Source organism: Pan troglodytes, chromosome 7 (assembly GCF_028858775.2).
Source record: "Pan troglodytes isolate AG18354 chromosome 7, NHGRI_mPanTro3-v2.0_pri, whole genome shotgun sequence".
In the NCBI taxonomy this organism is placed as follows: Eukaryota; Metazoa; Chordata; class Mammalia; order Primates; family Hominidae; genus Pan; species Pan troglodytes.
The window spans coordinates 27736331-27762734 of record NC_072405.2 but is presented as its reverse complement, the minus strand read 5'-3'; the positions used below and the strand labels follow the sequence as shown (position 1 = coordinate 27762734).

At 40.7% G+C, this 26404-nt stretch overlaps 1 protein-coding gene across 25 annotated transcripts in view; it reads left to right on the top strand.

The window, feature by feature from the left end:
- The window catches only part of CSGALNACT1 (chondroitin sulfate N-acetylgalactosaminyltransferase 1), a 353523-nt gene that overhangs the window by 301676 nt on the left and 25443 nt on the right, over positions 1 to 26404 (top strand). For all 25 annotated transcript variants that reach the window (XM_009454908.5, XM_054656580.2, XM_024345067.3 and 22 more), the window contains one exon: positions 16013 to 16114. In XM_009454908.5, the coding sequence (XP_009453183.3) occupies positions 16013 to 16114 (102 nt within the window). The remainder of the gene's footprint in view (positions 1 to 16012; positions 16115 to 26404) is intronic.

Below are 26404 nucleotides of genomic sequence, written 5' to 3'. Positions count from 1 at the left end.
GAAGGGATGGGTGGCGGAAGACTTGTGACCTGGAGAGGATGTTTTGAGAGCCTTTTGCATGTGCTAGACACGCTACCAAGGTGCAAGGGGATCAGAAGATGAATTGAAGATGCGGTGCCTACTTTCACTAATAGCAGAAGCTGCAAATGCAGAGCCAGGCTCTGTGGCAGAGATATAGACAGGGGACAATGGGACACAAAGAGAATCTGGCCAGGACAGCTGACACTGGAGCAGGAGGCTGAGTAGGGAGTTTATGTCACAGTCAAGGCATTTCTGAGACTGTTGAGGTCTCTGAAAAACTGGGATGCAAGAGGGTAAATACCTGTGGGTATTTAATGCTTCATAAGACCTTATTAAAGATGGCATTTCAAACCCAAAGAAGGGGTTATTCAGGGCATGGTGTCAGGACAACTAGCCAAACATAGCAGAAAAAAATAAGATTCTTATTTCACACCAAAAAAGCAAAGTAAACTCCAATTAAATATTTAAATGCAATTAACATGACCATAAAGTTACTGGGAGAAAATATAAAAGGCTGCTTAATAAATATTTGATGTTGTCTTTATAAATTCCTTTCCATCCCCAGACTGGAGACTGTGAACTGTGGTTGACACTGAGGATGACACTGGAAGCGATTTGTATTTCCTTTTTTTCCTCTGTTTTCTAAATATTTATATAGCTACCATATGTTTTATATTTTGTTTAAACATTCAGTGAAAGATTATTTTTGGCTTTTATAATTTAAACATGACTTTTTAGTTTGTAAAAGGTAATACTTGGCTATTATAAGATGTTTAAGCAGTGTAGAACAGCACAAGGAATAAATTATTTAAAAAGTCACTCCAGGTCTCACCTCCTAGAATTAACCCTTATTAACATGAGTTGAACATCATTCTGGGCAATTTTCTTTGCATATCTGCAGATAGAAGAATTGCTTGCCAGCTGGGAATAAGTCAGTGCAACATGAGATATACTATACATTCTATTTCTACTTATAGAATTAAAATGTATCTTGCTTAAATTTATAGAAAAAACCCGGAAGTATAATAAAGGATTTGCTGAACTTTAAGAAAATGTGTCTTCACTGTGAGAGACATTAGTTCCCAAGAGATCCCGCTGAAGTTAAAAAGTGATTTTTGCAAAACAAAAAGTGGTTGGAAATATTTTTTTTTTACTACATTTTGTAAGTTTGATTGAAACATTGCAGTACAAAACGAAATCAGCACAGCTACACTTTCTGCCTTCTGTGTCTCATCTTCTGATTTTTGTTAGCAATCATGTATTTATTTATTTTGAGACAGAGTCTCACTGTCACCCAGGCTGGAGTGCAGTGGCAGAACCTTAGCTCACCACAGCCTCCATCTCCCAGGTTCAAGCGATTCTCCTGCCTCAGCCTCCCGAGTAGTTGGGATTACAGGCGTGTACCACCACACCTGGCTAATTTTTGTATTTTTAGTAGAGACTGGGTTTCACCACGTTGGTCAGGCTGGTCTCAAACTCCTGACCTCAAGTGATCTGACCACCTTGGCCTCCCAAAGTGCTGGGATTACAGGCGTGAGCCACGTGCCTGGCTGCAATCTATTACTTTGACCTTGACAGGGTTACAACCTTTACATTCTGCTTTATAACTACAGTTTCTGCAGTTCTGGATTTAAGTGGATTTAATGTATTCATCAGCAGTCCTATTCCAATAGCTTTCCCTTCCTGAGTTCTTAGTTGGCTATATTGTACGGTCAAGAAATTTTTTCCAGAAAGGTCACAAGTGTTTGAGAATGGAGTATATACTTGTTGTCATCATGGACAGACAGCTAAGCTGGGCTTAAAATTCATGGGACACACTGGCATTCCTCAGGACTTTGTAGATATTCTGGCATGAAATGATCTGGTGAAGTGTAAGACCACTTTATTTTGTCTCTCTCGTAAACGGCTTTTGACAGAATGCCTGAAGAATTCCTTCATTAGTCTTTAATCACATTCACTTAATCAGGATATGTCTCATCTCAGCTTCTATTGTTCCCTCCCTTCCTCTCTCCCTACCTTCCTTCTTTCTCATGGAGGAGTATCACTCTGTCACCCAGGCTGGAGTGCAGTGGCACAATCTTGGCTCATTGCAACCTCTGCCTCCCAGGTTCAAGTGCTTCTCATACCTCAGCCTCCCGAGTAGCTGGGACTACAGGTGCAGGACACGACGCCCAGCTGCTTTTGGTACTTTTAGTAGAGATTGGGTTTCACCATGTTCGCCAGGCTGGTCTTGAACTCCTGACCTCAGGGGATTTGCCTGCCTCAGCCTCCCAAAATGCTGGGATTGTAAGTGTGAGCCACCACACCTGGCCAACGTCTGTTGTTCTTTAATTGATTTTCCTGTAGTACAGTTTCCTGTTTTGCTTTGTGGGTTCTTTCAGGGAAATTTTTGGATGCTTTATTTTTGAGTTCTGTTTGCTTCATTTATTGGATTCTCTGTTTCATGGACACAATTATATATTTTACAGGTCTTCTCCATTTATTAGCATCTCCGTTTTTTTAACACCCTTAGTCTTTTATCTGCTTTTACTTAAACCTTTATTGTGTCAGTAATTTGATTTTCTGACATATCTGTTCTGTACCTTCCTATTTCTAATGTATTACTTCTGTGCATTTTGGCTGTTGATTTATTTTCTGAGCACATAGTATGCCTGCTAATGTTATTCTGTTGTTTTATTGTTTTCTCTTTGGACTTTTTAAAAATTAAATTCATATTTTTTTAATAAAGTGTGAAACATGTCTAAGAAATTTTCTTCTGTTTGAGTTACATTTTCTTTCAGACCCATTTTTTCTTTTGCTTTAGATGCTATTTCTTAACTTTTTCTTTTAATTTTATTCTGATTCTTGGGATGTGGTTGCTATGATTTCTTTTTTATCTTTTCTCATTACGTGCAGGGAACTACCCAGCCTTCTGTTTGCTTGAACGTAGTATGGGTGGATTCTCCTTGGCTCTCTCCTCATCTTGACTGAGAATTGTTGTGCATATTTTGAGGACAGGGTATTTCTCTGTTTAGTTTATTTGTAGTGTAAAAGCTGGGTGGAGGAGAGGAAGAACCCCCAGGGGCTTTGTGCAGCCTTTGTTGAAGTTCCCTTTTCTTGTGGCTCTTCTCAGCCCTGGGATGGATATGTGAGTTTTGCCAGGCTCACTTGGTGTAGGGGGAATTAATTGTTTTCCCAAGGGGTAGAGGTATCATATTTGGCTTTCATAATGGCCTTCAAGTAAGGGCTGAGGCCTGGGACTTCACAAAGAGTCAGTCCCACTTACTCACGTCTCCAGCTCACTTGCTCGTCTTCAGCAGCTCTTTCCACGCCTACCAGTCAAACAGAGGAAAAAGGAAAGTTTTGGCTCTGTTTCTATCGCTTCTGTGGGATGTGGGAGAGATGCATATATGTCATCAGCTCTCAGCATTTCTCATCCCTTCTCCTCTAACTCTTCAGATAAAAGATCTTGACTAAATGTGATTAGCTTTTTTCCTTTGCTTATGTCAAATCTCCCCTTCCCCGCTTTTTTTTCCCCCCCACCCAGGGGTTAGTTCACAAGTAATTAGAATGGAATTACCTTCCCTCTCCACTTTCATTAAAATTTGTAGAAATACCAAAATAGCCTGCTGTGGCTCTACCTGCTGCTGGTGCCAAGGTCCTAGGTGGAAGCCAAGGTCTCTTGTGTCTTCCCTAGGTCCCCCAGGCTGCCTTCTCACACCTGAATCTGGAGGTGGGCAGTGGGGCCAGGAGCCACAGAAAGCTGATGTAGAACCTTCCATTTCTTTCCTTGGTCTCCACTCTGTTGAAATTGACAGAAGATTATGTCTCCCTCATTGGTCACTTACTGGTGGCAAAATTGTTGCCATTTTCGACTATTTTTGGCACACAGTTTGCAATGATTACTATTTGAGATTAATGTATTTAAAGCATTATCCTTCCCATGCATCACCTTTAAAATATCAACACCCTTTGCTCTCATACAGTTGGTTGAGGAATCTTTTATGCGTTGCTTCATATATCTCAGCTTTAGTATCTTCTGTAAAAGGAAAATCTTGGTCCAGATGGGCCCTATCCCCTTGCAGTTCTATGCGGATTATTATCAGTAGCAGGTTTTTCCACATCAGAATCAATTTGTTAATTATTTACCTAGAAAAGACTTGCATGGCTTCAACTTATAATAAATATGTCTTCTTGGACAGAAGGAAGAGATGTGGAGCCTGGAATTCCCAAGAAAGAGCAGCCCTGGTCACAAGACACAAAGCGGTCTTGGGGAAGGCTAGGTCTGCAGAAAACAGCTCACCCGGCGTACTGGCCAGGCATGGGTATATTCTGGAAGGAGGCAAAGACCATATCTTTGTGCTCTAGAACGGTGCTTGGGGTGATCCCTGGGGACAAAATTTATTCCTGGGTGCACACAGTGCGTGCACTAAGTTATTTATTGTCATTATTATTTCTTCTCATTATAGTCATCTCAACTACTCTCAAAAATTATTTGTGTTTTTAAAAATACAAGTTTAATAAAACCATTTTTATAAAGTTCAATGAACAAGGACTCAATAACAATATGGGAAGAGGGACAGGTCCACCTAGAAATTGGGACTAATAGAAAATTGGAACTTGTCAAAAACACTAGATTTCAGGACATCCCAACAGGCAAGGAGAAAGGGGTAAAACAAAGGCCAGAGTCCTCCAGCTGATCATATTTAATGAAGAGAAGTCTGTCGTCCGTTGGGTGAGATGAGGTTTCTCCTAGCACCCAGACCCTAAGGGCCTTCATTTAAGAAGCATTGAACCACCAAATAAATGATATTCCTCAGATTTACAAGAAATCATGATGCTAAAGCTTGACGCTAAAGCTTGAGTATTGTTATCTCTGAGTAAGAATAAAAGCCCCACTGCACACCTTGATAGCAATAAAGACTGCTCTGTTCTTGGTGCTGTAGGGCTATGTATGTGCTGTGTGAGTCCTTTTTTTTTTATTTTTTATTTTTTTTGAAGACAGGTCTCTAAAAAAGCTCAGTAGCCCAATCTGGTGTGCAGTGGTGCCATCATGGCTCACTGCAGCCTCAAACTCCTGGGCTCCAGTGATCCTCCCACCTCAGACTCCTGAGTAGCTGGGGCTACGGATACATGCCGCCACATCCAGCCAGATTTTTTGTAGAGACAAAGTCTTGCTCTGTTGCCCAGGCTGGTTTCAAACTCCTGACCTCAAGTGATCATCTGTAAAGATCACTTTACAGCCTGCCTCAGCCTCCCAAAGTGTTGGGATTACAGGCGTGAGCTACTGTACCTGCAAATGACTTCATTTTTGTTTGTGGAAATCAAATGCCTGGAACTGTGGCAGGCTCCTTCTCTCCTGCTGTCATTGTCCTGGCTGATGTGGGACCCTCACAGCTTCACGTGAAGTTTCTTCTCCCCTGGATGCCTTACCCGCCTCTCTTGGGTCTCTGCAGACTCTACCTGTGGCTGGTAACAGAGGGAGCTCACCAGGGAAAGTTTGCTTTAAATGTAGCTCCTGCTGTTTTTCTGTTTCCTTTTTGTCCAGTCACATATTGGCTTAAACCTACTTACTCTTCCTCTTCTTCTCCTCCTCCTCCTCCTATTCCTCCTCCTCCTCCTCCCTCTCCTCCTCCTCCTCCCTCTCCTCCCCCCTCTACTCCCCTGTTCCTCCCCCTCTTCCTCCCTGCCCCCTCCCCCTCTCCCTCTTCCTCCCGCTCTTTCTCCCCTCCCCTCTCCCTCTTCCTCACTCTCCCCCTTCTCCCTCTCCTCCTCCCCCTCCTCCTCCTCTTCCCCCTCCTCCTTTTCCCCCTCCTCCTCCTCTTTCCCCTCCTCTTCTCCCTCCTCTTCCCTTTCCTCCTCCCCCTCCTCCCCCTCTTTCTTCTTTCTTCTTCCACCCCATTTTGCCCTTGAAACTATTCTCAAATTTGGTTTTTGGCTGCTTTGTTTCTTACCTTCCATATTCTAGATTTTAAGCCAGCTGGTTACTTCATTGTCTGTTTTGTTTGTGATAGCAGGAAGAACTTCATAATAACAAAGCTATAGATTTTCTTTGGTCTTTATCTCTGAGCCTCTCTGAGGGGAAAAAGGCAGAATTTTTATGGAAAATATTCTTCACTTTGCTTTAAAAAAAATCTTTCTCAATTCCAAGTTTACTTGATTTTTTATTTTGACTGCTTCCAGCTGGACTGAGAACCCTTTTTCATGTTGCTATATTCCTCCTCAGACTTGACTGGTAATTTTTGTCTTAATGTTCTCTTTCTAACATTTATGATATTTTAATACCGTATCAAGGAAATCTTGTACTTGAATTTTCTATAGCAGTTCTCTTTTATTCATTTTTTTGGCCTAGAACCATTAAGGTGGTTCTGAAAATTTCAGGAAAATTATTTTAAAGCAGTAAGTGTAGAGTCTCGGAAATTGAAATGAGCCTGGAATGTTATAGCGAGGGTGGTATATGTGACAGAAAGGCCTCAGGTCAGCAAATGTTGGATCATGATAGAGATTCCCAGTTTCTTTCTGTTCCCCAACAGGAAAATGATGTATTTTGCATAGTCTAGTCCTGCCGTCCCTAAGCCCCTCTACCTCTCCCATAGGCCATTTCACTTTGTACAGCAGAGCTGCAAGTTGGATGGCTAATGTGTTTGAGAGATGCTAATCTATATCATTCATGTATTTAGATAACGGTTTCTCTTTGAAGACTTAATAGAAGTTGGTTTTGATTTCACTTGAGCCAGGGGTTATGTAGGAACATCCATCCAAGAGTAAAAAATGACCAAATGGAAAATGATCTCATTTTCTGTTTTGAAATGGACAGTCAGGAAAATAGGTCCCAATTGCTTGATTGAGAGTCAAAATTTACTCATTTCTTAACACTGATCAGACTACTCAAATGATGGAATAGAATAATTATATATTAATAAATGTATCTTGACACAGGGGAGGGGAGATGACCCTCCAAACCAAAGGAAGAATACTGATTTTAAAGCCAGGTTTTACTTAGCCCCACTAACTCTGTTCCTTATTTCCAGTTTCTTTGTGCCAAGGAATTTCTTCTTGTAACCACAGAAGACTACAGATAGAGTTTGGGAACATCAGGTCTTTTACATGTCATTTCATTTGCATGGGACACTACTTAAAGCCTAAATAGATATTCATCACATACCTGAACATTTGAGTAGCAGATTGACTTAGGAAAGAATAGTGATGTGATTTCCTTGCATCTGTGTCTTTCTCAGCTGTGAAAGCCCTGCCTCTGCCCTTGTTCATGTGCCCGGTGGCTACTCACCTATCAAGGCTCAGCCTGGATCCCCCTCCTCCTCAGTCCCCCTTTCCCTGGCACCCAGTGGAAATAACCGTGCTCTCCTCTCAGCCTTTTAGTTCATTTTACCTCTGTTACCGTGGTTATTCCATCCTGCATTATATTATGGCTCTTTAGTTGTCTGTTGCTTCCAAAAAACTATAAAGTTCCTGCAGTAGGGAGGGTGACCAGTTGTCCCAATTTGCTTGGGACTGAGAAATGTTCTAGGATATAGGATTTTCATTGCTGAAATCTGGAAAATTGCAGGAAAACCTGGTTGATTGGTTCTACTACAAAGACCATACATGGTCATCCTTTGTAACTCTTCCTACAATGAGGATAATTAATTGCACACAAAGGTGCCCAGTAAGTGTTTATTATTGAATCCACGATTCCCTAGACCACATAATATGAGTTATAAAGATAGGTATCCTTAACTGCAAGAAACACAATTTTTCCCCCTCTCTCTCTCCCCTACTCTGGCAAGATCTCCAACCTTCTCTGGCCCTCTCAGTCTTTCTAGGTATCCTCGGTGATAACTCACACATGTGCAGATGTTAAGTTCAACCTCCCCTGGCTGCACAAGCATCAGTTGTTTGAAGCAAACCCATGCTTCTGACAACAGCCAGAGGGGCTATCACTCCGTAATGGCATGAGGCTGCTGCTGCTACCGTACCCACCACCAGCATGTCTATCACACTAACACCATTACATTCCCCAAAAGTCCTGGCTTGAGCTCCCAGTATCCTCATAGTTTTTTTTTTTGCTGTAAAGAAAGCCTCATGTTTTTTGTAGCTTTGTCTCTCTAGGACTCACAGGTGAGTCCACAAAAGCTGGTTGGAGAACAGGACCCACCCTAGGGGTGTGCATCACTTTGACAACCACACTCCCCCTCTGACAAGTCAGTTTTTATTACTGAGCTTGTTTCTCCCTCAAGACGGTGGTCAAGAACCAAGGCTATTTTGTACACCCACCTCCCCCTGCTCTGGGACATCTGGCAAGGTCTGGAGATCTGTTTGGTTGTCACATCTGGGATAGGTGGGTGCTCCAGGGATGCTGCCACACATCCTATGGTGCACATCACAGCGCCTCCCACAATAGTTAGTGGGTCTAAACTGTTAGCAGTGCAGAGGTTGAAAAAGACTTCTTTAGGATGAGTTATCACCCTAAGGGTACAACCCCTCCTCAAATCAGGCCTCAGATCAGCCTGTCACCAGTCCATCATATCTGCCCATTCTATCTGTCTGGTTCCCATCAGAAACTCAGGTTGAACAATCCTTCCCCACAGCCTATTTACGTTTGGAGTTTTCTTGTGGCTTTTCCCTTCCACCTGGCCATACCAGCCCCCAAGCTTTGTAGTGGGGTCCTAGACAGTGAGTTCAAAACTGTCAGACTTAACAGATGCATTCCTCATGCAGCTCAGGTGACCTGGGGAGCTGACTACCAGGCAGGTGCTTAGGAAACCTGGCTTTTGTGCCTCGCTGCCTCCATAGCGCTGTCAGGTCATTGGAACTCCTTCCCTCACCTGTATGCTAAGGCTACGAACAACGGCCCTCCACAGGGCAGGCGTGCAGATTAATAACAGAACTCAAAGACCATGAAGGGCTTTTGGCTCTTGGGAAATAGAAATATAGGTGTCTAAGTGACTGTGATACATGTTTTGTGATAGGAAATACATCTTAATTAGCCTCTGTACTCTCCATACTCTCTTGTTACAATATGTGGGGGAAGAACTGGTTTATGGGTTTATGGGTTTATGGGTTTATGGGTTTATTTTTGTTGTTGTTTTAAGAAAAAACATCCTAAAAAGAGTCTTTGTGGAATACAAACAGAATATTCAGGCTGGACATGGCGGCTCACACCTTTAATCCCAGCACTTTGGGAGGCCAAGGCGAGTGGATCACCCGAGGTCAGGAGTGCGAGACCAGCCTGGCCAACATGGTGAAACCCTGTCTCCACTGAAAATACAAAAATTAGCTGGGCATGATGGCACACACCTGTGGTCCCAGCTGCTCGGGAGGTTAGGGTGGGAGGATCACTTGAACCTGGGAGGTTGATGCTGTGGTGAGCCAAGATGGCACCATTGCCTGGGTGAGAGAGCGAGACTCTGTCTCAATAACTGAATGAATGAATGAATGAATGAATTTTCAGGCTTCCAGGTTCAGGCAGAAGAATGACCCAGTGGGAATGGGGAGCTCATGCACAGAGACTATGGGAAAATGATGAGCTCCCTGGAGGGATCTTAGGAAGTTGGAGTTTCCTGAGATTCATGGCAAAGGCTTCATAGACAATTGTACCAAGGTGTTTATAGAGAAGTGCTATCAGAGGCAAGTAAGTCAGCCCAAGGGACCCAGGTACCATGTGTCCAGGTATGAATAACCGTGCAAAGCCCGGAGTTTGAATACGCAACAAATACAATTTTCCTCCTTTCTCATGCATTTTACTTACTTATTTATTTATTTTGAGATGGAGTCTCGCTCTGTCGCCCAGGCTAGAGTGCACCGGCACCATCTCAGCTCACTGTAACCTCTAGCTCCCAGGTTCAAGTGATTCTCCTCCCTCGGCCTCCCAAATAGCTGGTATTACAGGCCTGTATCACCAGGCCTGACTAATTTTTGTATTTTTAATAGACACGGGGTTTCACCATGTTGGCCAAGGTGGTCTTGAACTCCTGACCTCAAGTGATCCTCCTGCCTCGGCCTCTCAAAGTGCTGAGATTATAGGCATGAGCCACCACTCCCAGCCTACTTTACTTTTTGAACTTTCGCCTCCAAACCAAAAACATATGGACACATTCACTCACATACACACTCTTTCTCACACACACACCTTTCCAGTGGATGGCGTTTACTCAGAATTATTTAGAGGAAAACAAAGATCATTCAGCCAGCCAGCCATGGTTTTTCATGGTATGAGACTCATATTCTTGTAAAGTACTTGTTAGTTATATTACAGATAGTTTCAGTTTTGCACAGTACATGGAGAACTCAAGGACAGACATGTCTTACTCATTTCTTAAGATCTACTGGTAGAGTATCTGGTCCATGATATGTTGTCACCAAGTGTTTGTTGAATGAATGAAAGAAAAGAGTACACGAATGAATGCAACGGAACCTTGGAGGTAGACCTCACAACAAATTCTACTTTGCCTTTTTTAAGACGCCTCACCTAGTCACAGCATCTGTCTTATTGCTTAAAAACAGGAAGTTCTTTGAATGGATTTAAAAATACCAGAGAGGGAGACAGCAAAGATGTTATTAGAAAAATGAGAATGCTTTTTCTTCACACTTAGCAGGTGACCCTCTCCTTATTCTAGGATGGATTTTTCCCACTGCATGCACAAATTTCAAGCAATTTTTCTGGCACTTGGCCCTGTGTGTATGCTTGTATTCTACCCTGGCAGAGGAAGTTAAGGCATTGTCTGGGAAGTTTGCGAAAGGGATCTTGTATGTACAGAGGATTTCATTGTTGATTGGTGATGATTCAGTCTGCAGGGACTGTGGCTAAGTGGGAGCTCTTGGTTTCGAAACATATCGTTACATCCTAGGCCTCTGTTCCCTGTCCTTTGTCTGCTTTTAAACCTCTGCCATTGCTCTGGGTTCCTGAGGTGCTCTTTCTTCCACCAGAAAGAGACAGAATTCTCAGAATCAAACCTGTGACCAGAGTGAGCCCTGCATGCGTCTTGCCGAGGTCAGTATCATCTTCCCTATTTCTTCCATCTGGAATTCTCTTCTTTCTTACCTCTGCCTTTCTAAACCCTATCCCTCCTTCACTGACCCCAGCCATTCCACCCCACAACATTTGCTGTACCTTCTCAATTCCATGTTCTTTGTATCAGTGCCATGAGATGTCTGATGGTTTTAATTGAGCCCATTTGATTTCCTAAGTAAGTGTTATGAGGGCAAGAACCGTGTCTTCTATTGCTGTGGATTTCTCCCAGCAACCCCAGGAAGGCGGTCATTTCTTTTAGGTGTCATCATTAAAAGCATTGAACAAACTGGCCTCTGCATTTAGAGCTCAAGGATCTTTAGAAATTATGATGTGGATTATTGCTTGGGGGTTAGGGTAAGTAGCCAACACTGAGATAAAAGAAACCAAATGGAAGCACATGTAAAATATCAATATCACAAAATATCCTACCAGTAGAACCTTTCCATTAACTTGTTTCCAGAAACTCAGGTTAAAATTACACACATACACGTATGCATTTCGCCCACTGTATCCAAGGGTTCCACACCCTCCGATTCAAGCAATCAAGGACTGGAAATATTCCAAAAAAACAAAACAGGAATGGCTGCGTCAGTACTGAATATGCACAAACTTTTTTTTCCTTGTCATTATTCCCTAGACGATACAGAACAAAAACACTTTACATAGCATTTACATTGCGTTGGGTGTTAAAAGTAATCTGGAAATGATTTAAAGTCTACAAGAGGATGTATGTAGGTTATATCCCAAAATCACACCATGTTATAAGACAGGGGGCCCCAACTCCTGGTCCACACACCGTTACTGGTCTGTGGCCTGTTAGGAACTAGGCCACACAGCAGGAGGTGAGTAGCTGGTAAGTGAGCATTACCACCTGAGTGCCACCTCTTGTCAGATCAGCTGTAGCATTAGATTCTCATAGGAGGGTGAACCTTATTGTGAACCGCAGATGTAAGGGATCTAGGTTGTGTGCTCCTTATGAGACTCTAATGCTTGATGATCTGAGATGGAACAGGTTCATACTGAAACCATAAGCCCACCTCCACCCCCACCCCCAGTGTGGAAAAATTGTCTTCCATGAAACTGGTCCCTGATGCCGCAAAATTTGGGGGCTGCTGATATAAGGGCCATGAACATCTGGATTTTGGTATCCCCAGGGGGTTTCTGGAATCAGTCCCTCATGGATAGTAATATGGTTTAGCTATATCCCCACCCACATCTCATCTTGAATTGTAATCTCCATGTGTCAAGGGCAGGGCCAGGTGGAGATCATTGAATCACGAGTGCAGTTTCTCTCATACTGTTCTTGTGGTAGTGAATAAGTCTCACAAGATCTGATGGTTTTATAAATGGGAATCCCCCTGCACAAGCTCTCTTGCCTGCCACCATGTAAGATGTGCCTTTGATCCTCCTTTGCCTTCTGCCATGATTGTGAGACCTCCCCATCCATGTGGAACTGTGAGTCCATTAAACCTCTTTCCTTTATAAATGACCCAGTCTTGGGTATGTCTTTATTAGCAGCATGAGAATAGACTAATACAGATGCTGAGGGGAAACTGTACACATGTGTACATAATATATGCATATATGTGTACATGAACAGTGATTTACGCACATGCATATATTTACATATCTACACATACATACATTTACATGCACATATATTCACATTTACACATACACACCTGCGTTTACATACATACACATATACATAAATGAACTAAACCGTCAGCAGAGGACCTTCCCAGATTAGCCACTGCTTTCTCTTGAGAGGACAGGACATGGGCAAAACACAAATAGCTGATGTGGGAAAGCAGGTCAGGACCAGGCCAGAGCTAGAGGTCTGGCCCCAGGAGGGTGCAGCCGAATGGTGGTTTTGTCAGAAAGCTGGAGCATGAGGTGCTTGGTGCCTGGGATCGTTAGAGTCACGGAGAGGAGAAATGGGGACATGGTGAAGGTGATGATATCTGCTTGGGAAGGGTGAACTTCAGTGACTGTTCTGCCTTGCCATTTCCTCAGATAGTCATAACATTGGGTGCTTCCAAGGCACTCTAGAGTCCTAAACAGAATGACTGTTGACCTTTGCTCATTCAGTCTTTAAGACTCTGTGTTTGGCCCACATAAGAAAAGAGAGTCATGGGCAAGAATTCTAGTCTCATCCTCTCTGGACTTTAGCTTTCTCATCTTTCGTACTTCATAGTCTTTTTTTTTTTTTTTTTATACTTTAAGTTTTAGGGTACATGTGCACAATGTGCAGGTTTGTTACATATGTATACATGTGCCATGTTGGTGTGCTGCACCCACTAACTCGTCATTTACATTAGGTATGTCTCCTAATGCTATACCTCCCCCCTCCCCCAACGCCACAACAGTCCCCAGAGTGTGATGTTCCCCTTCCTGTGTCCGTGTGTTCTCATTGTTCAATTCCCACCTATGAGTGAGAACGTGCAGTGTTTGGTTTTTTGTCCTTGCGATAGTTTGCTGAGAATGATGGTTTCCAGTTTCATCCATGTCCCTACAAAGGACATGAGCTCTTCATTTTTTTATGGCTGCATAGTATTCCATGGTGTATATGTGCCACATTTTCTTAATCCACTCTGCCATTGTTGGACATTTGGGTTGGTTCCAAGTCTTTGCTATTGTGAATAGTGCCGCAATAAACATACATGTGCATGTGTCTTTATAGCAGCATGATTTATAGTCCTTTGGGTATATATCCAGTAATGGGATGGCTGGGTCAAACGGTATTTCTAGTTCTAGATCCCTGAGGAATCGCCACACTGACTTCCACAATGGTTGAACTAGTTTACATTCCCACCAACAGTGTAAAAGTGTTCCTATTTCTCCACATCCTCTCCAGCACCTGTTGTTTCCTGACTTTTTAATGATCACCATTCTAACTGGTGTGAGATGGTATCTCATTGTGGTTTTGATTTGCATTTCTCTGATGGCCAGGGATGATGAGCATTTTTTCATGTGTTTTTTGGCTGCATAAATGTCTTCTTTTGAGAAGTGTCTGTTCATATCCTTCGCCCACTTTTTGATGGGGTTGTTTGATTTTTCTTGTAAATTTGTTGGAGTTCATTGTAGATTCTGGATATTAGCCCTTTGTCAGATGAGTAGGTTGCAAAAATTTTCTCCCATTCTGTAGGTTGCCTGTTCACTCTGATGGTAGTTTCTTTTGCTGTGCAGAAGCTCTTTAGTTTAATTAGATCCCATTTGTCAATTTTGGCTTTTGTTGCCATTGCTTTTGGTGTTTTAGACATGAAGTCCTTGCCCATGCCTATGTCCTGAATGGTAATGCCTAGGTTTTCTTCTAGGGTTTTTATGGTTTTAGGTCTAACATGTAAGTCTTTAATCCATCTTGAATTCATTTTTGTATAAGGTGTAAGGAAGGGATCCAGTTTCAGCTTTCTACATATGGCTAGCCAGTTTTCCCAGCACCATTTATTAAGTAGGGAATCCTTTCCCCATTTCTTGTTTTTGTCAGGTTTGTCAAAGATCAGATGGTTGTAGATATGCTGCATTATTTCTGAGGGCTCTGTTCTGTTCCATTGATCTATATCTCTGTTTTGGTACCAGTACCATGCTGTTTTGGTTACTGTAGCCTTGTAGTATAGTTTGAAGTCAGGTAGCGTGATGCCTCCAGCTTTGATCTTTTGGCTTAGGATTGACTTGGCGATGCAGGCTCTTTTTTGGTTCCATATGAACTTTAGAGTAGTTTTTTCCAATTCTGTGAAGAAAGTCATTGGTAGCTTGATGGGGATGGCATTGAATCTATAAATTACCTTGGGCAGTATGACCATTTTCACGATATTGATTCTTCCTACCCATGAGCATGGAATGTTCTTCCATTTGGTTGTATCCTCTTTTATTTCATTGAGCAGTGGTTTGTAGTTCTCCTTGAAGAGGTCCTTCATATTCCTTGTAAGTTGGATTCCTAGGTATTTTATTCTCTTTGAAGCAATTGTGAATGGGAGTTCACTCATGATTTGGCTCTCTGTTTGTCTGTTATTGGTGTATAATAATGCTTGTGATTTTTGTACATTGATTTTATATCCTCAGACTTTGCTGAAGTTGCTTATCAGCTTAGGGAGATTTTGGGCTGAGACAATGGGGTTTTCTAGATGTACAATCATGTCATCTGCAAACAGGGACAATTTGACTTCCTCTTTTCCTAATTGAATGCCCTTTATTTCCTTCTCCTGCCTAATTGCCCTGGCCAGAACTTCCAGCACTATATTGAATAGGAGTGGTGAGAGAGGGCATCCCTGTCTTGTGCCAGTTTTCAAAGGGAATGCTTCCAGTTTTTGCCCATTCAGTATGATATTGGCTGTGGGTTTGTCATAGATAGCTCTTATTATTTTGAAATACGTCCCATCAATACCTAATTTATTGAGAGTTTTTAGCATGAAGGGTTGTTGAATTTTGTCAAAGGCCTTTTCTGCATCTATTGAGATAATCATGTGGTTTTTGTCTTTGGTTCTGTTTATATGCTGGATTACATTTATTGATTTGCGTATATTGAACCAGCCTTGCATCCCAGGGATGAAGCCCACTGGATCATGGTGGATAAGCTTTTTGATGTGCTGCTGAATTCGGTTTGCCAGTATTTTATTGAGGATTTTTGCATCAATGTTCATCAAGGATATTGGTCTAAAATAGTCTTTTTATGGGGTAAGAACCAGGGACCCCAAAGACCCAATTCCATGACACTGTCTAGGCCCGGTGGGCTAGGAGTGTGGCAGATTGGACCTGAGGTGCCTTGCATCAGAGTTTTGATTTACTGCATATTTAAATTTCCTTGTTGTCCCGATAAGATGAATACAAATACAGATAGTTGGAATGGCCAACCAGAAAGGTCCTGGATTCCCATCTCGGCTCTCCTGGAAGTTTACCTAGTTTCCTTCAAGACCCTTTTGCACTTTACAAAAAGGTATTGGTTTGTGCTGTGCCTGTCAGTGTGAAAACAGGTGCCAGACATGCATGTGTTTTGTTTTCCAGGGAGATGTGCATTGAGCAGGATGGGAGAGTCCATCTCACTGTTGTTTACTTTGGGAAAGAAGAAATAAATGAAGTCAAAGGAATACTTGAAAACACTTCCAAGTGAGTACAATACGGAGCTGTCATAAGGAATCCTGGTAACTGAGCTCAGAAGCACACATCCAAGGCTGAAACTTCTGCTTAATTTTATTTTCCTTTACACTGTGGGTGAACTGGGATGGATTGATTGCTGGCTGTGTTCAGGGAAAAGTCTGCACTCCTCTTCCGCAGGAGACTACCCTGTCTGACACTGGTTTTCAATGTGCATGGGTGATGACTTTGACATTGGAGATAAACTGCGCACAGCAGGGGTGAGGGGAGTGTGAGCTCCTTTGAGCTTCCATATAACTGGATGTCATCATTTTTAGCACTATAGGTGTGGGGACTTCTTTATGTTGCAGAGTAGGAATTAGGGAGAGCACAGCTGGGCAGTGAGCTCCGTCTCAGCCACAGCTTCAGAGCCTAAGAGTGAAGTCTATGCTCAGATCTCATCCACTTAGCAAACAGTCTCACCCTTTGGGCTTTCATTCGTTAAGTATTTTAAGACATTCAGAGGAAACCAGATGTGGTGGCCAAGGCAGGATCCTTGATCAAACTTACTCAGTTGAGTACAAATTATTTAACCAAAAACTTGAGACCTCCAGTTGTACATTTATACCTAGTTGATCAATTGCATGGGGAATAAATATATTCAAAAGCAGCATGGATGGATTTTTTTCCCTTTAAAAATAAATGAATAAGTAATCCCCATGGCATCTTCTACGAGTATGTTAGCCAGAATGGCGCTGCACACTGGCCTGTAGTTTGCCCTGGAGGTTTGCAGGGGGGCAATTTGAGTAATCAGGTGGGTGGTTTCTGTGCAAGTGAAGGTTTGAGTATGGCCAGTGGTACTCAGGGGCAGACATAGTCTGAGTAGATCCATATGATTTAGATATAAACAGTGCCCTCTGTTTTGAGTTTCTGGTAAATGGTAATAGGATGATAGTCGAAGGGTAAGATTCTAAGACTGAGTGTACTTTTTATTTTTATGCTTTGTTACTAGTTTTGTATTAATGGGCCCAAGATCTGAATGCTAGTTATAATTATTCAAGCATTGTTAAGCAGGAGATCAGCAAACTACAGCTCACTGGCCAAATTTTGTCTGGCACCTGTCTTTGTAAATAAAGTTTTATTGGAATGCAGGCATGCCGATTTGTTTACATATTATTTGTGGCTGCCTTTGTCTACAGCTGTGCAGCTCAGTAGTCACCACAAAGACTGTGTGACTCACAAAGCCTAAACTGTTTACTGTCTGGCTGTTTACAGACAAATTGTGCCCATCCCTGCTCTAAAGCAATAATGAGTTGTTAAGAGTTTAAAACCAGCAACAACTTAAAGCTATGGCCTGTGTCTAAGATCAAATAGAATAAAATAATCGAATATCCTAAATGCAAGTGACATAGAAATTCCTCGACTCCAGTACATTACAAATGTTCTCACCTCTGCTTAGAAACGAAGAACATGAATGATATAAATTCATGTCCTCTGCCCAGTGGGTAGGTTTTAACGTCTCTGTCAATGTCAATTCCTAGATATGGGTTCTTTAAAGTTTCCTGGATGATTCTAATGTGAAGCCACAATTGAGAACAATTGTACCAGAAGGTGGTAGTCCACCTGGGGGCTGCTCCCTTAAGTGCAGCCAGCTGGCGGCACACCCCCCCCTGCCGCCCCCCGCCAAGAGATCCCCGCCAAGAGATTTTAAGCAGCTCCCCAGGTGACTCTGAAGTACAGCTGGGCTTGATAGCCTCCTTCCTATGGGTATGGCAGATTTCCAGCACATCAAAGAATGACCAGGCATTTGCTGACGGTTACACGTAACCACATTTAAATGAGTCCCATGGATAAGTAGAAGGACAGTTTAGACCCCTTGTAGTGACTGGAATGCTTAAGGCTATACCTTTATCAATACATTCTTCTCCATATCAAATTACCTGGCAAGGTGAATTCTCTACCAGAAGGTAGCTTGGTGAGCAAAGAATGCATAGAATCTGAGTAAGAAAAGTAAAATCATTTGAGTGGTACAGATGGTTTGCCTCAAACTTTGGCAAACATCTAGTCATCAATCTACCCAATTCACTTCATGCTAGAGACCAGGTTGGTTGGTGTTTAAAGTAACGCTACGTAAACTTTGGCAAAATTAACCCGAACTTCTTAAATTGTGTATGTATATACCTATACCTGGTATATGTATTAGTTGTATATGTATATACCTATACCTATACCTGGTTGACTAGTTGCATAGAGAATAAAATAAATAATTTTTTGGTGTTGATCTCCTCATTCTGTTAACCAGCGATATCTGTAGTGTTGATGTCACTGATGCTTTGGGCCGTGTCCTGCCCTCTCTTATGGTGTTGCTGGTCAGGCCACCTCTCCTAGGAATGCCCAGACCTCTGCAGCCAGCCTGAGTTGACTTCACAGTACCATACCACACTCTACCTTCCAGATCAATCTTCCTACCTCCCTCACTGCCTTAGCCTGGTCCCCAGACGGGCTGTTGCTTCTAATCCTGTCTTTACGACTTACTGCTCCCTAGCCAAACTGGGAGCAGAATTTGATCTTTGTCTGCACTCCCATTATTCTCTTCTTTTGGGAGTTCCTTCCACCCTCCTTTTTGTTAATTCAAACCTCAACCCCCATCACTCCCCACCTAAGTTCCCACCTCTGGAGCTCTTTCTGACTCCCAGTCCTTTCCTGTCTGAATTCCAACTATACTCACTTTCTGCACCTCTAAATCTGGCACTTGGTGCGTGATTTGATGATTTACATTTCTTCCTGTTGTCCTAAGTCTGCAACTAGATTATAACCTGCTCAGTAAGTGGTACTGTGTCTCATGACTCCTTAATTCCAGCACTTAGCACAACACCATACGGAGAAAATGTTCAAGGTTTCTTCATCAAGAGAAAAATAATGCCAAGTATATAGTAAATTTGTGCACATAGTAATGTGTTTTGTATATTTTTGAGACAAGGTCTTGCTCTGTCGCCCAGACTAGAGTGCAGTGGTGTGATCATACCTCACTGCAGCCTCCAACTCCTGGGCTCACGTGGTCTTCCCAACTTAGCCTCCTTAGTAGCTGGGACTACAAGCATGTGCCACCGTGCCCGGCTAATTTTTATATATATTTTTTGTAGAGCCAGTGTCTCCCTATGTTGCCCAGGCTGGTTTCAAACCCCTGGCCTTGAGCAATCCTCTTGCCTCATCCTCCCAAAGTTCTGGGATTATGGGTGTGATCCTCTACACCCAGCCTCCCATAGTAATCTATATATGAGCTTATACATGAAACTTTATTTAAACATTTTTAAGTTATTTTTAAGGTGATAAAGCTTTTGTTCAGAGGTATCTTATTTCTGAATAATGTAACTTGCATAAATTATAGTATTTAATATTCATTACCTGATGAGATAGACACTGTTTTGGGCCCTACTTCACATATAAAGAAACTGAGGCTTAATGAGGTCGTTACTCAGGCTGTGATCCCTGCCAGATGGGAGAGCCAGAATCAGAGCCTCCTGTTAAGGTCTAGACTCACAGTGTTAGCATACCAGCAGCTGTTCACTCTAATATGCTCGCTCCTAAAACCCATAGTTGTTAGTTGAAAGTAGTAAGACTTATAGTCACACTAAATGAAATTTATGTTATTTGGAAATCAGTATTGTGATTAAGCTGTTTTAAATCCAGCTAAATGCATGTACTTTAATATCTTTTTAAAAATCTTGTTTAGTGACCAGTATGCAATATTTCACACTCTCTCTCCCTAGTTTATTCTTAGTCAGTTGAGCTTTACATTTCAGTTGATTGCTATAGATCAGTGTTCTGCAAACACCAGTTTGTGATTTATTAGAGGGTTGTGAAATCGATTTTGTGGCTTATGTCCAATTTTTAAAAAGTGAAGTAGGATAGGATAGAAAATATCAGAGTGAAGCACAAGTAGTAAGGATAAATATTCTCTCATGAAAGTTTAATTTCAGTGTGTGTGCGTGTGTGTGCGTGTGTGTGTGCTGCATAAGGATGCGTAATATATTCCTTTATAAGGATCATGGTCAAAATGTTTAAAAGCTACTAACATAGACAGAAATACAAATCGGTTCACAATATCTGATTCTTATTCTGTAGATTTTTCCAAGCTTCAGTTAATCTCAGATGAGCTCACTGGTTCTTCATTATAAACATGCTTTGGAATAACCTGTGGTGCTTTTAAAAATGCAGACTCCTGGGACCCAGGCCCAGAAATCCTGAATCAGTGGGCCCGAGATGAAGCCTGGGAACCATCACTGAACTAGTTGCACATGTGATGCTTATGTGGGTGGTTCATGGACCATACTGTGAGAAATGCTGCTTTAGATACTCGCTTGGAGCTATGTAATAGGAATTTTTTTTTTTTTTTTTTTTTTGATTCAGAGTCTCACTTTTTTACCAGGCTGGAGTGCAGTGGCACAATCTTGGCTCACTGAAACCTCCGCCTCTTGGGTTCAAGCACTTCTCCTCCCTCAGCCTCCCAAGTAGCTAGGACTATAGGCGCACGCCACCATACCCAGCGAATTTTTGTATTTTTAGAAGAGATGGGGTTTCACCAAGTTGGCCAGGATGGTCTCGATCTCTTGACCTTGCGATCCGCCCACCTCGGCCTCCCAAAGTCCTGAGATTACAGGCGTGAGCAACCACGCCTGGCCAAAAAATTATTTTAATGTAACTGGTAGATGAATTGGCATTGACCACATTGTAAGTTGACATTTACTACATTACAAGTTCATCTTTGCCCAGGAGCAAGGACATGAAAGCATCCTTCAGAGGAATCATCTCTGAGATTGAGATGCTAGAAATGAGACACCGCCCTGCCAGAGTATATGTGAAGCTAGGAGAGGGTTGTTGTCGTTATCAGGGACCCACCTTGCAATGTTTGTGTCAGCATTTCACACCTCTTTGAAATGATTTGACAGATACCCCCAGGAAGATTATTTTCTGGGGGAAATGGTTCGTTCCAGGCTTTTTGTTTGTCCATTTTCAGAAATTTGAGCAGCATTGTTCATTTCCTTTTTTTTTCTTTTCTTAAACAAGGATTTTTAGATAACCATCTCATTTGCTAAAATGAAATAAGCTGCACAGTAGATCCCTCCTAAGCAGATAATTAGTCTCAGACCCTGGGAAACAGGGGCAGGGAGTAGCACCTTGCAGATGAAGGCAGTATCTCAGGCCTCTGACCATCTCACCTGGCATTTGCCAGAGGCTGTGCTAAGCGTGATTCTGCTTTGTGTGCCAACTCTTTGTGGAGATGTGCCTGCATTCTGAATTGTTTACTGGGGATTTGAATATGCCATATGAATTATGATATGGTAAAAATGTTAATTTCCTGAGTCTGATTATTATATTTTTCTAATGAACCAGGAGAGTATCTTGCTTCTTGGGAGATGCATGTCTTCAAGGGTGAAGTTGTCATGATGTCTGAAACTAACTCTCAAATCCTTCAGAGAGAGAAAAAAAGCAAATGTGGTAAAATGTTAACACTTAGTGAATCTAGCCAAGGGTATGTGGGCACTTATTATACTATTCTTATAGCTTTTCTGAAGGTTTAGAATTTCTCCAAATAAAAATGTGGGGAAAATATATTATGAAAAACAATTAAATGATATTAGTACATGCAGTGGAATAGAATGCACTGTTTAAAAGAAGAAGAGTCAGAGCAGTGAAAATGGAGTAAAGGCCTCTGCAAACACTCCTCTCTACAAAAGCAGTAAGAAAATTGGAAAAAAATAGAATTACTTTTCTCAGAACTCTAAAAATTAACCAAAGTTTGCAACAATCTGGAGAGCATTTATCCAAGAAACATGGATGAATTTTGGTGTGAAAGGGAGCTTTATGGAGGTTTAACTTGCTATATTCCCATCCCTGACTCCAGCTCTCTGATAAGCTGGAAATTCAACAGCCCACAAGCACAGTGATCACCACAGCCTGGCAGCCAATGGTGAAACAAAATGTGATTGGAGATATATAAAGCAGGAGTGTCCAATCTTTTGGCTTCTCTGGGCCACATTGAAATAAGAAGAATTGTGTTGGGCCACACATAAAATATACTAATACTAATGATACCTGAAGAGCTAAAAATAAAACCTCGTAATGTTTAAAGAAAGTTTATGAAGTTGTGTTGGGTTGCATTCAAAGCTGTCCTGGGCCACAGGCGTTGGACAAGCTTGCTTTAAAGCATCACAACCAGAGAGTTGTCACTATTTGAACTGTCTGGAGGTTCCTCGGAAGACACCACTCACAAGGTTGTCTTTACTTGACCTGACTCAGAGCTCTTCCAATGCAGAAAGTATTTTCTTCAGGGAGAGCATTTGTCTAAAACAATTATAGGAAGTGTTTAACTTTGTGGCTGCCTGAGGCAGTGGTTAAGAGTTGGGGCAAACAATAGACTAATCAAAAAGCTTAAAAGGAAAATCTGGGAGATTAGATATTCATAGGGCCTTTGAAAAGCTCCAGCACATTCCTGAAAACCTAAGGACCATGTACCTCTCTAGGGCTATGCTCCTACTTAAAACCCAAGTATGTCCTAAGTTCCCACTTGTGGCTGACCTTCAGGCTCTGTGGAAGCAAGAAGTAAAGGATAAATAAGTCATTGATTGCCTGGCTGAGTGCTGAAGGTGTATCCCAATATGCAAACAGAATCCCTCAGCAAAATCAGAGAGACTTACTGGTTCCAGTCATTTAAGGAAAATGTTGTCCACTCATTAGCTGACCATTAAGTGGTCACACAACAAAGAATTGAGACTTTACAGAATTAGTTCAGAAAAGTCACTAAACAAAAAACAAAAAAACCTGGGAGAAGGAGGAGATTCTAATTTCTAGGCTTGCCATAATACATTTTTTTAAATGTTCAATTTTTAGCAAAAATTATGAGGCATGTGAAGAAACTAAGGCTCATGCACGAGAAAAAAAATCAGTCATTAGAACTTGTCCTTAAAGAAGCTTAGATGTTTGACTTAATAGACAAAAATTTTTAATCAGTTGTATTAAGTATATTCACGAAAGTAAAAACACATTTAAAGAACTGAAGTGTATGAAAAACATGCTATACTAAATACAGAATATCAACAAGGAAATAGAAACTATTTAAAAGAACCAAATAGAAATTGTAGTGTTGAAAACTACAATAACAAAAATGAAAAATTAATAAGGCAGAGGAGGCTTAACAGCAGGTTTGAAGAAGCAGAAGAAATAATTGACAAACTTCAAGATAAGCCAACTGCAATGACTCAGTCTCAGAAGAAACAGAAAAAAGAATGAAGAAAATGAACAAACCTGAGATTCATGGGATACCATCAAGCATACAAACATATGAATAATGGGAGTCAAGAAGGGAATAGAGAAGGGCACCTAAAAATATTTGAAGAAATAATGGCTAAAAATTTCTCAAATTTGATGGAAAACATTAATCTACATATCTAATAATCTTAACTCCAAATAGAATAAATTCATAGAAATCCACATTAAACTTATCATCACATTTTTGAAATCCAAAGACAGAGAAAGAGAAGCAACTTATCCGGTACAATGGATCCTTGATAAGATTAATAGCTGAATTCTCATCAGAAACAGTGGAGGCCAGAAAATGGGATAACATTTTCAAAGTGAGAAAAAGACTTCCAACTAATAATTCTATTATCAGCAAAACCATTCCTTACAAATGAAGGCAAAATTAGGACATTCCCAGATAAACAAATAAAGAGACTTCATCACTAATAAACATGCCCTGTATGAAATACTAAGAGGAGTCCTTGGGGCGGACATGAAAGGACACTAGACAAATCCACGTGAAGACGTAAAGATTGCCAGTGAAGTAACTACATAGGCAAATATAAACGATAGTATAAATGTATTTTTGTTTGTGACTCTTTTTTTGTGCTGATTTAAAAGACAGCTTCATACAAAAAAATTATAAATCTGTGTTGATGGGCACACAGTGCACAAAGATGTAATATTAATACAATAACAGCACAGGAATGGAGAGGGAACAGAGGAATAGAAAATCTAACTAGACTTATAACAAGCAAATGGATTGATTTAATTTAAAAAAAAAGAAAAAAAGAACTTTCCACAGAGGAAAGCCCAGGCTTCACTGCTGATTTCTACCAAGTGTTTAAAGAATTAACACTAGTGTGTCAAAAACTCTTCCAAAAAAATTGGAAGAGGAGAGAACACTTTCCAACTTATTCTTTGAAGCCAGCATTACCCTGATAACCTAACCAGACAAAGACAGAACAAGGAAAGAAAACTATAGATCAGTATCCCTATGAATATAAATGCAAAACCCTCAACAAAACACTAGCAAACTGAATCCAACAACATAAAAAAAAAGAATTATATGCTATTACTAAGTGTGATTTTTTTTTCAGGAATGCAAGTTTGGCTCAATGTACAAAAATCAATGAAATATGCCATATTAGTAGACTCAAGGACAAAAATCACATGACCATCTCAATGTGCATAGGAAAAGCATTTGTTAAAAATCTAACATCCTTTTATGATAAAAATCCTCAAACTAGGACTAGAAGAGAACTTCTTTAACCTAATAAAGGACCCAGACAAAAAAAGTCTATGAAAAACATCATACTTAATGGTGAAATACTGAATGTTCTCCCCATAAGATCAAGAACAAGACAAAGGTGTCTGCTTTCACTATTCAATATTGTACTGGGTGTTCTAGCCAGGACAATTGGATAAGAAAAAGAAATAACAGTCATCCAGATTGGAAAGGAAAAAGTAAATGCTGTTCACAGATGATATAATCTTCTTTATAGAAAATTACAAGGAATCCACAAAACTATTAGAGCTAAGAACAAATTCAGTAAAGTTGTGAGGTACAAGATCAATATACAAAGGTTAATTGTATTTCTATACACGAGCAATAAACAATCTGAAAATGAAATTAAGAAAACAATTTTCATAGTAATATAAAAAAGGTTTAGAAACACAGAAATGAATGTAATAAAAAAGTGCAAGAATTTTATGCTGAAAACTACAACACAACTTTGAAAGGAATTAAAGAAGGCCTAAATAAATGGAAAGACATCCCATGTTCATTAATATTCTTCAAATGACAGTACTCAGTCAGTTGATCTATAGTGTCAGTACAATCCCTATTAAAATCCAAGATGACTTTCTTGTAGATATGGACAAGCTGATTCTAAAATTCACATGGAAATGCAAGGGCCCAAAATAGCCAGAGCAATCTTAACAGAACAAAATTGGAGGACTCATATTCTCAATCTCAAAACTTATTATAAAATTACAGTAGTTAAGACTTTGCTACTGGTATAAAAATATACATATAGATCAATAGATGGAAAGCAGAGTTCGGAAATAAACCTATACATTTATGGTCATTTGATTTTTAACAAGGGTACCAGATCATCATATGGGGGAAAGAATCATCTTTTTAAGAATGGTTCTGGGATGACTGGATATTCATGTGCAGAGAATGAAAGTTGTTTTCTGTAGTTGATAGGTATACATCCACTATATATACAAAACTTGAAGTCAAAATGGATCAAAGACTTAAATGTAAGAGCTATAATTATCAAAGTTTTAAGAGAAAACATAGGTGTAAGTCTTCATGACCTTGGATTAGGCAGTGATTTCTTAGATGTGACTTTTAAACCCTAGCAACTAGAGAATAAGCAGATAAATTGAACTTTATCAAAATTAAAAACTTTTGTGCTACCATAAAAGTGAAAAGACAGCTTATATAATGGGATAAAATATTTGCAAATCATAGTCTGATAAGGGTCTATATTCAATAACTAGAGAGAGAATTTAACAGTAAAAAGACAAATAACCCAATTTAAAAATGAACAAAAGACTTGGATGTACATTTCTCCAAAGATGATATACAAGTGGCCAATAAGCACAGCAGGACAAGATGGTCAACATCATTAGTCACTAGGAAAATGCAAATGAAACCTACAATGCAAACCACACTCACCAGGATGGCTGTAATCCACAAGTCAATTACAAGTGTCTCTGAGGAGGCAGAGAAATTGGAACTCTTGTCTATTGCTCTTGGGAATGAAAAATGGTGCAGCCACTGTGGAAAACAGTGTGGCAGTTCCTTACATGGTTAAACATAGTATTATTATCTGACTCAGCAGTTCTGATCCCAGGTATATACCCGAAAGAACAGAAAGTAAGTATTGAAACAAATAACTGTACGTGAATGTTCATAGCTGCATTATTCACAATATCCAAAAGGTAGAAACAACTCAAATATCTATCAGCTGATGAATGAAAAGCAAAATATAACATAACCACACAATGGAA